General features: G+C 40.4%; 1 protein-coding gene across 1 annotated transcript; it reads left to right on the plus strand.

The window, feature by feature from the left end:
- The first annotated feature begins 1,236 nt into the window (after positions 1-1,236).
- On the plus strand, positions 1,237-12,453 carry LOC306699261 (C-signal-like). The gene is made up of 7 exons (XM_079163822.1): positions 1,237-1,679; positions 6,373-6,427; positions 8,139-8,335; positions 9,575-9,632; positions 9,794-9,912; positions 10,579-10,689; positions 12,258-12,453. Exons 1-7 carry the CDS (start codon positions 1,533-1,535, stop codon positions 12,369-12,371), a joined length of 801 nt encoding a protein of 266 aa, XP_079019948.1. The 5' UTR covers positions 1,237-1,532; the 3' UTR covers positions 12,372-12,453.
- The last annotated feature ends 2,034 nt before the right edge of the window (positions 12,454-14,487 follow it).

Here is a 14,487-nt window from a genome sequence, read left to right on the forward strand (position 1 = left end):
TTGTATCTAAGGTTCGGCCCTTTTACAGGAGTAGTGAACAACGTTTCCATTGCAAAATAACCTGGGGTGATAATGATTGTTATCAAACCCTCTTTTAAAAGGGAAACAGAGTCATTGCTTTTGAAAAACTTGAGATTTTGATTGAACGCATAAAGTTGATAAGACTGCAACCTGTTGCTGTTGTTTTACACATCCAGCAGACACTAGCATTATAGAGAGTCATGTTTGTGTCCACCTGTCAAATATAAGTCCAATATTCACTCTCTTTTAGCTCTGTTTTTGGTCTCCACCATCTCCGTCTCTTTAGCAGCTAAATACTCCCTTATGTCCACCAGCTGGTCTCTAACTTTATCTGTCTGCTGTCTGCTGCCAAGCAGGTAGTGTACAGTGGGTTTATCAGAGCTTTCAAGCTTTTTGTTGTGGTCTGTAAAACCAAACCAACAAGCTAAAAGAGGCTAAAGGGCACCATAGGGTTGAGGGGAGCTGCAGAGTTGGAGATGATTCTCTTTGGGTTCGTCACTATGAGCAATAACATTACCACACACTCATTTGTCTGTTGTTGAAATGAAAAAAGTTACAGCTTTAAATAACTTTAGTAAGTATATTAAAGTAAATTAAAGTAATACAAGTGAATTACAGCCTGCTTAACTGCTTAAATAATAGTCCATTTAGATGCAACTCATTTTCTGATCTAGGTCAAAAATGAATTGCAACAACAAAGCATTTAGTTTGATAAGATCGCTGCTCTTTCCTCTGCTGGATTGTTGTGTGAGGAAGCGTCATTCTGTCCATCTGTCTGTCCTAAGTTAGACAGGAAGAGGCAGAATTCTTTAGCTTCTGGCAGTGTGGTAACTTCATGTTTCTGCAGCTGCTGTGAACCCCACACTGTTCACATATTCTCCGTCTTGACATCATCCAATTCTCTCTCGCTGGTGACCACAAAAATGTGGTAATTTCAAGGTGCTCAACTTGAATGACCACATTTTTTAAATGATTGCTTAACTAAACAGGCACTGTCGAAAGGCCAAGCCAAAACCAACGTTGTGGAAGAGGCTGGCAGCTTTTTAAAAAGGTGACAAAATGCACGTGTGTATACACAAGGGTAAGAGTCCTGTCTCCTGGTGCAGGACACACCTATATGAAGTACATGACGCACTAGCATTACAGCAGCACTGTGCTCTCACACATGTTCAGTTACTGTGGAGAGAGAGAGAGAGAGAGAGAGAGAGAGAGAGAGAGAGCAGAGAGAGAGAGAGAGAGAGCAGAGAGAGAGCAGAGAGAGAGCAGAGAGAGAGAGAGAGAGAGAGCAGAGAGAGAGAGAGCAGAGAGAGAGAGAGCAGAGAGAGAGAGCAGAGAGAGAGAGAGCAGAGAGAGAGAGCAGAGAGAGAGAGAGCAGAGAGAGAGAGCAGAGAGAGAGAGCAGAGAGAGAGAGAGCAGAGAGAGAGAGCAGAGAGAGAGAGCAGAGAGAGAGAGCAGAGAGAGCAGAGAGAGAGAGAGTCAGACAGCTCTGGTGTGACAGTTAATCGGCAAACATGTCAGAGAAGCTGAAGGGCAACATTTTAGTGACCGGGGCCAACAGAGGCATTGGTTTGGAGCTGGTTAAACAGCTGGCAGAGAGGACAGGAGAGGAGGCTCACATCTATGCCTGCTGCAGAGCGCCTGAGGGAAGCGGGGCTGAGGTGAGACATTTACATATAAATGCTTGTCATAGTGCTCGGATTCACTGTTAAGACACTCACACACACACACACACACATGCTGCTACTGACAGAAGAGCATTGGAATTGATTTATATCTTCTCCTTGAGGTATTGACCCTGGACCCACACAGACGAAAATTACTTTTTAATACGCCCAATTATTTAATAACCATAATCTATCTCTATGGTGTTGAAGGGATAGGAATGACTCAACTTGGAAAAACAACTTATCCAAGTGGTAAGACACTTTTCCCCAAAATATTGTGTCAAAGCTTCTCAAAGTTCGAAAGTTGTATCACATAAAATTCTACACAAAGTTCTCTTTGTTTCACCAAATATTGAAGGCTGTATGATGCTTACTCTGAAAGGTATATTGACTTTGTTTGATCAATGTGTTTGTTTTCAGCTGCATCTTATGTCAATCTTATGTTATAATCATTATTGACAAACTGTACCAATAATTACCCTGGGAACCCTCTCTCCACAAAATTCTGTTTCTATACTACTACATGATTTTACTAGGATGTTTTGGGGGCAAAGTTAGTTCTATGTGGCTTGTGATCAGGGGCTATTTTTTGTCCACAAAGTGGTTGCATTGTTAAGCTGCACAGAACTTGTAGGGAGGGGTTCGCGGTTAAAACACACTGGTTTGGTTAATAATTGACAAAGTAAGCAAGCTCTAACTCATTCTTCAAGACACTGTTGACTTTTATTTTTTTTAACCAAGTGCTTTGAGTCAATAACCACACAAGGTTGGTTAGGTTTAGGGAATCATCATGATTTGGTTTCAAATAAGTACTTTGTTAAGGTCACAGAAACATTGCTTTGGAGCTGAAGTGACTGATGCTGTCGTTGGGATAACAAATGAAGTCCAAATCTGAATCTCCTGATTGTCCCTGTTGAGCAAGTCAAGAGACTAAACTTGTGGGTGGTTTTGGATGGTTTTACGGTTCAAGAATATTAAAAACTGTAAGAAACAATACAAGAGGTCCCTCAGTGACCCCCAACAACTTGACATGTTTTCAAACAGAGGAGGAACTAAAAGTGTTGTTACATTAAAGACATTTTTCTCAAGTAAAAGTGAAAAAATACTTAAATAAAAGTAAAAAGTAGATTAGTGAAATTTTACTCTGAGAAACCGCGTTTTATTTTTAAAACAAAATTTGGATTCTTTCCAATGGCCATCAGGGGCCAACTCCTCTGGTTGCAAAGAGAAGTGTGATTGTATAGAACAGTAGCGGGCCGTGCATTTTATACCTGGGCCTTCAGTGCTGTCCATCTACAGTTGAACCACCTCCTAATAACCTCATTATGACGCTACAGGTTATTATTTGTTTCTAGGGGTGTAACAATACACATATTTGTTTTAAACCATTCGGTATGAGGCTTACGAACCGAACAATACGTTTGAATAATACTAGTGCATTTGGAAAATGCAGAAGCTTAAATTGTGGGAAATATAATGTTCTTTCGGTGGTGCCACTGTGCTCAACATGGCAATCCACCCAACGTGCTGTCTGACACGTCCACCATGGAAGAAAAACATTGTACTCTGCTGAGGCGCGTGTGTTCTGGAAGGCTATGCTAAACTAGCTTAGCAGGAAAACAACAGCAGCACACACGCTACAAACTCCCCAGGTGTTTAAGCAGCTGTTCCCTACTGATTCAAACAGGGCTAAAGCAATCGCCACACAATCCCCATTTCTCCAGACCATAATTCTTGCTTTGTAAAAGAAAACAGATACATGCATGACGGGATGCTGCGTCATTAACGGACAATGCATATTGTCAAAATCAATGTAATTAACACAATGACAAGAACAAACTTACAAGAACCAGTCACATATATGTATATGACAACAAAGCATGACACATCAATCCAGCAAAACTGCGGTGCTAAAACATGTATTCCACCTCACACTGAAGAGCAAAAGGCCATTCAGATATTATTCACATCAGAGGGATCAATATTAAGCATATCATAAAAACGACACGATAGACTAATGAACACAGTAGTAACGCTACTGCAGATGTACAAACAAAGCAGTTCACTTACCAAAGCTGCTGTTCACTTAAAGACAAAGTCCATCCTCCTTTCTTTTGATTACAAAGAGTTTAATACCGCGGTTGTACAGAACATCGCTGTAGTTCAGTTCCAGCCAGAGGTCCTCCTGTGAACGTGTTCGTTGAGTTGTAGATCCACTCGGGTCTCAGCAAAAGTTTTCAAAAGCACCGTAGCTTGCAAGTGTCCTGTCGTGCTATATGTCTTGTTGCTGCCTTGGTAGCAAATCTAGCGTAGCTCCAAACACCAAGACGCTCAGTCGCAAATAAAACGCATTCTTAGCCATAAAATGTGCAACGCTTCTCCAACGCTGTCAGTCAGGAATACCGTTCATACAAATCCTTTTCCTGGCTGGGTCAGGGCTGCTAGCCGTGGGGTTGGCCGACCCTTTCCTACGATGTCTGGCTTTTCTGGATATGTCTTCTCCAGAAAGGCGTTGCCAGTAACTCCCAAATCCGTTTCTCCTCCTTCAGCCATTGAGTGTTAAAAAAACAAAGCTACACCAAGCAAAACGCAAAAAATGTCATGTCAATGTCATAACTTCTTCCATATCTTTCAACTTGAAATCTTACTACTACTAACTTCTGTAAGCTAGCTTCAGCTTCACAACAGTGACGCTAGCCCACTGACCAATCACATCGCACGTTAATGCTGAGCCGCACGTTAATGCTGACGTACTTGTAGGCCACCTAGACAGCTCTGACATGTCAAAGAATACACCCAACATGTCAAACTTAAAATCTGATTGGTTGAAGACTATGACAATCAACAATATCGTCCCCATTTACTTAAACTGCAAAGGCTTCCTAGCGGGCCTCGGGCCTCTCTTCTTCCCTAGAGAAATAGAGGTGAAATCTGATTGGATAAAAGCTCTACTTAAAACAAGCTGCACTGGAAGCAGAGCAACTGAGGAAGACAGTAGCTGTGCAATGAGAAAATAAGATTATGGGAAAAATATTTAGAATACATGTAGTGTATTTATGAAAAATTATAAAATTATAAAATAGCTATAACTTTGTGATTCTGTTTAGGCCAGCAGAGAAGGCTTTGCAGGCCCTGACGGCCCACCACTGTCACACAAAGTCTATGAGAAAATGACTCTAATTCTCTCTTGATTTATTCCCTCAGTAAACATTGTAAACATGAGTTTATGGTCTCAATCTCTAGTTTCAAATCTTCTTTAATTCAGCATGCTGTTCATTTAGTAAATTATGCTCCCATTTACAATAAAATAAAGAGTATTCGTCTTATAACTTCCGTTCACGAATGTCGATTGTAACCTTTTTGGTCGCCTCAAATGCCTTATTAGAATTCGGTTATACTTAGTTCTTCCTTCTCGTGTCACTTTTGATTCCAAAAAAACAAGATGGTGATGGCTAAAATCCAAGATGGAGACTGCTAAAATGGCAACCTCGAGGCTTCAAAACCGTAGTCCCCAAACCATTGGGTGACGTCACGGTGAATATGTCCACTTCTTTTATACGGCCTATGTTTTCACCTCTGCAACTTTACTGTAGCTTTAATGGAGCAGTCCAACATCTTATCCAGGTGATTGGCAGTTACCAGTTTCATCTGTGCGTTCAGTACAGAGTTAGGTCCAGGACATGTTTAACCTAGCTTAGCTAAAGACTGGAAGCAGGGGTGAACTGCAAGCCTTGGTCTGTAAAAAGCTAAAAGTGCCCTGTGATTTCTGTACACAAACATAATATGTTTAACATTTATTGTTTTTCCCTAAAACATATTGTGCACCTTTCTTTGTGTTTCTTTGTCTTGCAGTGTTATTGACACCAATTGTTGATATGTAGAATAGTGTGAATCCATTGGCAGAAATGTGGCAGAGCAGCAAATACAAACAAAAGAGGGACCCACTCACCAAACATTGCTCCATAGCGCCACTAGTGGTCAAAATATCCACAGCTTGCACATAAGAAACATGGACTTAAATTATATGTATTATACAATTTTCTACTGTAATATGTGTATTTGTATACATGTTGTATGTATTATATATAATTGTTCCTGTAGTATGTATTCTGTATAGCCATATGTTTCTTGTCTGCAACTCAGAATCAGAATCAGAATCAGCTTTATTGGCCATGTACGCGTACACATACAAGGAATTTCACTCCGGTTTTTCGTTGCTCTCGACGTACATACACAGAATTTGCAAATAAACAGGAATTTAAAAAAATATATATTTAAAAAAAACTAGGACAGCAACTAAAAAGAAAAGAAAGTCAAACAGAGGTACTATGTACAATATAAATATGAATCCAAAAGTATATATATATATAAATATATGAACATAGCCTTATGTGTCAATGGAATTAAGGTGATAGTGCAGAATGGAGGTAATAGTGCAGTATGAATGGGGTAATAGTGCAGTATGAATGGGGTAATAGTGCAGTATGAGTGCAGAATATCATTGCTTGCATTATATCAGTATATTCTAAAAGAAAATGCAAAAGGAAATGTCTGTTGTGTTTTCATCCGAGACCAAGTGATTGTCAATGTTGTGTTTGGGCTACTTACTCTCTTTGTCTCTGCCAATCTCGCCTTTTCATCTATCTTTCATTCTTCATGTCTCCCTCCATATATGTGTTCCCTTCAGGCCCTGAGAGACCTCACAACTCAATATCCTGGAAAGATCTCTATAATCCAACTAGGTAAACACAACACATCCTTATATATCTGTGTACATACACAGAGTTGATATATTACAAAGCCCAGGAGGTGTCATTGAGAAGGAAAAACTGGGGAAAACGTTCCCTTGTGTAATTTCATTATAACTTTAGCAGCCAGGAAGAAATGTTCAGGAAGAAATTTTTGCATTGTACATTTCTGCAAACCAGGGATAGGTTATGTTTCTTGCAGTCAGTCAGAGCAAGTGATGTAGAAAAACATTGGTAGAAGTTACCTGGTATGAAAATTGGGTGGTATAATGATGATTATAACAGAATGTCCACTATCTCTGGCCAGGTCAAACAAACACCGGACTTTCATCCAAGGTATCGCAGTTTGTGTCCAGCAAGAAACCAAACACATCAACACTTGTTGCGTAACGTTACGTATGAAAGTTAGCTACGAATGGCTGTTATTTAACTACGGTTGATTTAATTTAATGTTGTTATAACGTTATAACACAAACCATGATATTTTTTCAAACTTTAACCAAGTAGTTTTGTTGTTTAAACCTAACCAATGGTTTTGCAACATTAACAGTGTGGCATTATACTTTTCTGCTAGCACAATACGGGGCTGATATGAAATTAAACAGATTTTGGGTTCAGAAATGTTGACGTTCAAGTATACTGTGGTTTGCAGAAAAGTAGCTACTATGCCAACATTCTTTCTGGTAGGTAGTTGCCATCACCAAAGGGGACAAATCCTGTGAATATTTTACTTCCCGCGCTCATTGCCAACAAAGTGTTTCAAAGAAATTGATTGGTACAGTCAGATTTCAGTCTGTCTTGAATGCTTCTTGGCTGCATTTACACTTTTCGATATGATATGTATGCAATTCACCCAAAACACATGAAGTGACTAAGACCCTACTATCTGATTTCAAAATGTAAGTGTAAATGCATCCAAGAATCATTTTGTATGAATTTTAATCCAATTACTGAAATGCGACAAATGGGTTTCCATCAAGGCAGCAGAGAAACATGAAGGATAGAATACAGAAAAACTACAGAAAAATGGACAGTTATGTACTGTTGTTGCTAATTCAGTTAGACAGTCGTACCAAATGCAGTTAAATTAAAGCAGTTAAATGGACATAAAAGTCTACACTTCTGCAGCACACCCTGTGAATCGCCACGCCTGTGTTTACCCAGCATATCAGCACGTCCACCTTTTGTAAAGTAGCCTATGCGACTGCATGACTCAACCAACCAAAGCTGGGCCTCATGCAAGAACATTTGTAAATCATTATCCTAAACCTCTTACTTTTTCTGTGAGGCTTTGGTGAATCCAAAAAGTTGCAAGAGTGTCATAGATTTGTCATAGTAGCTCACTTGCTAAGTAAGCTATATCCATGCACAAATATAATGTTATGTTACCGGATGTGTTTCATCCAGCGAATGAGCAAATACTGTTGTTGGTGTGAGTACATCCTGGTACTCATCGTAGTCTCAGAGAGAGACACCACTTACACGACTTTTGGGCATCTTGTCTTTCTAGTTACGTATTTACGTATTCATGTCTTATACTTCAACAATTTTACAACAAAATGTGACTTTCTTTAACAGTCTTTCTTTCACATTATCTTTTAAATTGGCAAACATCACATGTGTAATTTATGGTACAATTCAAATGGAAAATGATTTGTCTCCATGCTGATTGTTGTGGACTGAATATTCATTTTGCATTCTGCAGACACGTCGGATGAGGACAGCATCTCAGCTGCTGTCCAGGCTGTGAACAAGCAGATCGGGGCCGGTGGGTTGAACCTCCTCATCAACAACGCCGCCATTAACAAACCGGGCATACCGGCACCGCTCTCTGCCAGCGGGAAAAAGGACATGATGGAGGTGTACGAAATCAATGTGGTCGGACCATTTCTCATTGCCAAGGTTGGTGTCGTCTTGCTCCACTCCGTGCTTTGAGCCTGAATGTTTTTGTGGTGTAACGCTTTTGAACTGATGGACCTGTAGGCTTCTGACAGAGGGGGAATGATTCAAAGAGTCTGTGTCCAGGGTGGAAGTGGTAAGTCAAGATCTTTCCTGCTCGCCATAGGGTCCTGGACACTGGTGGAATGTCACACACAGGGTGATGGGGGTGGGTGGGGCTTTGGGTCCTTCTGAAATCCACAACCATCTCCACTGTCGTCAGAGCTTTGAGCGCTAAATTGTTTTGTCCGCATCACGTCATCAGTGTATCAATCTCCCAACCTGTAGGTGGAGTCATCCCCACCAGAGATGAGTCACAGAAGCACACAGACACAGGGACGTAGACAGAATCAAATATCAGCATCGCTTGCAACATCTGACCACAAAGGTTGACTGTTAAATATGGAAAAACACTCTCACGCATGTCTGGTGTTGGCAGTCATCATGTATACGACACTGCTGAGGTGTCACTGAGTGAGGTGTCACTTCCGTCTCAACATGGCGGAGTATGAAAACATAATTTGGGACAAATATGAGGTCATGGTGGAGTTTGAGGTTTTTTTCTTTAATTTACATACAATTGTTTTACATACTGTAGCAACAGTATGTAAAACAATTCAAGGCCAAAACAAATGAAGACAGGAAAAGGTGATGGTCTACAGCCAGTTGCCAGAACGTCAAAGTTTTAAAAGGAATACACAAAATATACACAAAATATGAAGTAAGTACATGTGTGCATCATAGAAAAGTTAATACATATGGTCTAAAAATTCAATCGGTAAATTCAGGGCAAGGCAAAAATATAAGTTGTTTCAGTTTCTTTATTGGATGTAATCCAATCTGTGTTATGCACATATCTTGGTCCTGTCATGTTGGACTGAGGACAGACTGGACGCTGCAGCGACTCACTATTTGCTCTCCAGGTACAAGTGGTATTACAAGACAGGAGCCGGGGATAGCTGGTTAGAATGCTAATTTCTTTAGACATCTCTGCAACACAACACACAGACGTCTTTGACATAACATCAACACTGTGACCTCTTCACATTCTGTTTGGATAATGTTAGTGGATTTTTTAAAGTTTTGAACAAAATTTGTGTCCAGATCTTACTGCTTGCACCTTTAACACAAGTAGTTGTAGTAGTTACAGCATGAAATGCATTGTGCTGACACACACACCACATCACCTGTCTCTCTCTTCAGATGTTTCTTCCACTCCTCCAGAGAGCAGCAGAGATGGACTCAACTGTAAAGGACGAGGGTAATGAAGTGGAAACATATGAGACATGCATTATATCTCATTGCAAATTACCAGTAATACATTTTTATTAAAATTAAAATGATTATTGTTATTAGCAGTAGTATTAGTATTATCATTCATATGTCATGATGCTAGTCTATTTGTCTCTCAATGTGTCTCAGGTGATGAAATGTCCTGCAGGAGGTCGGCCATCATCAACATCTCCTCGCTCGCCGGATCCATAAAGATATGTCCGGAGAACTTTGCTAGGGCGCAGATGTACCCTTATAGGGCCAGCAAGGTACTGCTGACTATCACAAAATCTGAATTTGATTTTTTAAATAAAACAATACAAAATAATAGCACTTTATCCTAACTTGTTTTTGTTGTTTTTTAATCTGGAAGATTCTTTTTTTCTTTTTCATGAGATAAGATCATCCCCAAAACCGAGGCAATTGACCCTATATTACAACCTTTCTCTCATATAGTTTCATATATTTACTTTGTGTGCTCTCATTAATTTAAATGGTAACACTGAAATTTCTTTTTGTCAACAAATCTCATGAAAGGAGCAAAACCCAAATCGTGTTAGTCCATCTCTCAAAACCTCCTGACTTCCCTACTTTGTCTGTGTCACTCAGCTCCAAGCCCATTGGGTCCTTCTTAAGACGTAAATCTTTAAAAAGAAACTCACAATAGGTAATATGGTTTCTTTAAAAAAATAAAAAAGAAGCTCAGGAATTTCCAGCAGGGACCAACTCTAGATCCTTGGGGTGGTTAGGAGGGAGGCTACAGTGAAAACATGACAGGCAATCTGTATCTTGGTGTCTGTTGGGAGACCTGATCCAGACCAGACATTTTAATCTGTCTTCACAAACCTGTACCCTTGTGTAAATTACCCTGAAGAGTGAAGTATTTAGTGTCATTTTCAACAACAAAGCTTCTGTCCTCTGCTGTTGGTTGCCAGGCAGCACTGAACATGGTGACTCGCTGTCAATCGGAGGACTTCAAGAGACACAACATACTGGTGACAGCAATCCACCCTGGCTGGGTCCGCACTGAGATGGGAGGAAAAGAGGTGAGGCGATGGAGAGCTTAATGAGAGGCACTGCACACCTTTTTAATACATAATGATCCTTTCAGCAGGTTTGTATGAACCAAAAAAAAAAGCACACTTGCTTTGACAAACTACGTCTGTTCTCTGCTTGAGATTCCTTTATGTGAACACGCTTACTGGTTGAACTGGCCCAACTCTTTACATGGTGGCTCCCTGTATCAATCTAAGTATATTCACTTAAATAAGTACAAGGGTACTCTTACTCCGCAAAATGGATCTGATGCTTGCATTTACTTTAGGGATTGATATTTCAAAAACATTTTTGACAATTTCGGACATTAAATTCGGGCTTGCCTTTAGTCTTAATCTTGCTAGATAATCTTTGTAGTTTTTAGGAGCATGAAAGTCCTCTGATTGCCCTCTTAACAACCAGTCATACAGGTGTTTTCTAAAAACGTTATTAAACTTCCTTAGAGTCGTCATTATACATTTTTTACATATACATGAAATTTGACCTCTGCATTTAATTAACCCATCCCTAGCATATTGGGAGCAGTGGGCTGCTGAGAAGCCCCCGGGGAGCAGTTAGAGGTTTAGTGTCTTGCTTAGGGACACTTCGGCACAGGACTCGTAGCAGGACCCTCTCTACCCAATGAGCCACGGCCGCCCCAGCCCACTGAAAAGTGGAGTCAGAGAGCAGACAGGGTTAATAAACTGCATTGTTTGCTGTGATGATTCACTTTTTCTCTGTTACAAACTTGGCAAGTATGTCCTGTAGTTACAGTCAACAGTGCTAGGTCACAGTAAAAAAACACAGCCACCACTAGTACAGAAAGTAATGTGAACAAATTAGAAATGAAAGAACTATGACGGGGAAGGGTGTAGCGCACAAATAAAGGCCCTGTGCATATCCCAGTGGGCCCCCCCCCCGCCTTTATTAATACAGCTACAGTATCTACACATGTGAAAGCATCTGAATCATCAACAACTAAACACATGTATCTGTAGAGGTTAGAGTAATCGCTAATTAAAGGTATACTATGCAGCAATTCTCGCTTACTGTTTATAAAAACAAAGATTCAAAGTTGGCCCATCCCCCTCAAGCTAAATAGAGAGTGAATGAAGAGAGCGAGCAGCGTTAGTGAGAACAAAGCCGCAAACCAGAAAAAACCCCATTATTTTCAGACTGTTCTGAGGAGTTACTTTTGTTTATATTTTGGAAATGTTTGCAAAGTGCACCTTTGACCTTTTTTATACCACATTCTAAACAAATATTCAGTGCCATAACCACATCCAGAGACAAATCCAGTTTTTTTTCCCAATCTCCTGTTACAATATTGTTTTAGAAAAAAACCAAAAGATTGGCAAGCCATAATTCAACAAATAATCATATGTATCCATACTGATAAATATGTAAAATTGTACAATTGCAGGTAAACACCAGCCTTTTGATTTCCCGCTTGGTAGTGAGTTCCACCATCCGCACCACTATGATATCCATGTATTCAGGCCCCGGCTTCACGTGATTCTTTAAGTAACCTTCATTCCCTTTGACTTCCCTCTTTTTTGTGTTTGTTTGTCCCCCACAGGCCACTTTATCCACCCAGGATAGCGTGCAGGGCATGCTCGCCATGATGTCGTCACTCAGCAACAAAGACTGCGGGATGCTTCTGGACTGGGAGGGCAACACAATCCCCTGGTAGCAGTCGCTGTGTCAACCACTCCAGGGCTTTTTATAATTGTAAAACGTATGCACCCTAGAGTTCATTAAAGGCCATATGCATGTTATTGTGTTGAGAGTCATCATTGCCCATACTGGCCTTCATAGAGTGACTCATGATATAAACATTTTTCATCGGCGCAACCCACATACTCAGCTCTGCTGCTCATCCCACAAATGCATGTTCCTTACAATTGTGGCACCATTTAAAAGGGAAATAAACAGGCTTTCCAACGGTATAAGATTTATTGCCAAGAAGCATTGTTACAACAAAGAAATAATCTACCAAACACAAATTCCCTTACTTTTTGTGCTATGTTTAGTTATGCTGTTGTTAAACACAGCCTCCATTTACATACATTCGCCAAGACTTTTCTTCATTTTCCGTTCACCCGTGGAGGCATTCGAGAAAAACGTTTTCTTCAAGAATTCAAGGTTACACGGGGTGAGAAACTGATATACAAATGGTCATTTTGGGGGGTGAAGAATTCCTTTAAATTGGGTGTATCCTCCTGCTGAGGTAACTCAGTCAGCACAGAATTGAATGTCACATCTGCGGTCAATCAGAAACCTATATAATTACGATAATGTAAACAGGGAGCATAAATAATGCACATGTACTGTAAAATGCATGCAATGTAGCTGCTATTTTGAACTACAACTGTTGTGTTTTAGACTGTATGATGTTGTGAACGTGGACTCTAGAAGGAAATGCTATACTTCTACACATGCAGCAGTCCAGGCTTTAGACATGCTCCATTCCAGAGAGGATTCGCACAAAAGTCCTCCAGCCTGCACGGGTGCCAGGAAAATCCACTGAGATCAAAATCAATCACCGTTGGAATTTCCTGATGTGGAAAAAGTGTAATGTGCTTTTCATCTTAAGGTTTCTTTGGTAAATACCACTCACAAGAGGCCACTTGGGGAAATTACACTATAATCACTAAGCTCCACTGTCACACTCCCCCTAGTTGTGAGACAAAGTTTTAGTATTTCAGTAATTTCACACAGGTGTGTTTGCTCTCTAACTGAATCAGTGATTACTATCAGCTGGGACACAGACCCCAGCTGCACTTCCATGAACTTCCATTGTATGCAGTATGCTTTCAAGGACATTTTATGGAGATTGTCTCTCTACTATAAACAACGGTTATTGTGGGAAATGTTTCAGTATATAGCTAATGTTCTTTAAGGGTCCTTTGTAGAGTCGCCGTGTTGAACTAACGTTAGCTCGCCAACAACAACAAGTCAGGCTAAAAAGCTAATTGAGTAAGGCTTACGAAACCAGAAGTCTCCGTACTACCAGTGGTGGTCCGTCAGGGCCAGCAAGGCCTTCTCTGCTGGCGTAAACAGAATCACAAAGTTATAGCTATTTTATAATTTAATAATTTTTCTTAAATACACTACATATATTATAATTTATAAAAATATTTTCTTATTTTCTCATTGCACAGCTACTGTCTTCCTCAGTTGCTCTGCTTCCAGTGCAGCTTGTTTTAAGTAGAGCTTTTATCCAATCAGATTTCACCTCTGTGTCTCTAGGTAAGAAGAGAGGCTCGAGGCCTGCAGACTCACAAGTGAATCCATGTGCATTTTAAGTGAATGGGGACGATATTGTTGATTGTCATAGACTTCAACCAATCAGATCTTTAGTTTGACATGTTGGGCGTATTCTTTGACGTGCCAGAGCCTTCTAGCTGGCCTATAACTACGTCAGCATTACGTGCAGCTCACTTTCCAAGTGCAGCTCTGCAGTGAGGTGCAGCGTGTGCTGTGATTGGTCAGTGGGTGAGCATTTTTAGCATTTTGCTTGGTGTAGATTCTAATTTTTTTTTACCTAGCTTTGTTTTTTTAATACTCAATGGCTGAAGGAGGAGAAAGGGATTTGTGAGTTGGGATTTAACCATGAGATTAAACTCTTTGTCGAAAAAGAAGGATGGAATTTGTCTTTAAGTGAACAGCACGTGTCTGACTTATTGCCGAGAATGCGGACACAGCTCCTACTGCAGTCGTACAGAGACCGGATCGCCCGTTGCGACGGGTCCCGCACCCCATACAAGAACCCCCGAGGGACCCGGTCGAAAGCCTTCTCCAAGTCC

Source organism: Pholis gunnellus (genome assembly GCF_910591455.1).
Source record: "Pholis gunnellus genome assembly, chromosome: 7".
NCBI lineage: Eukaryota > Metazoa > Chordata > Actinopteri > Perciformes > Pholidae > Pholis > Pholis gunnellus.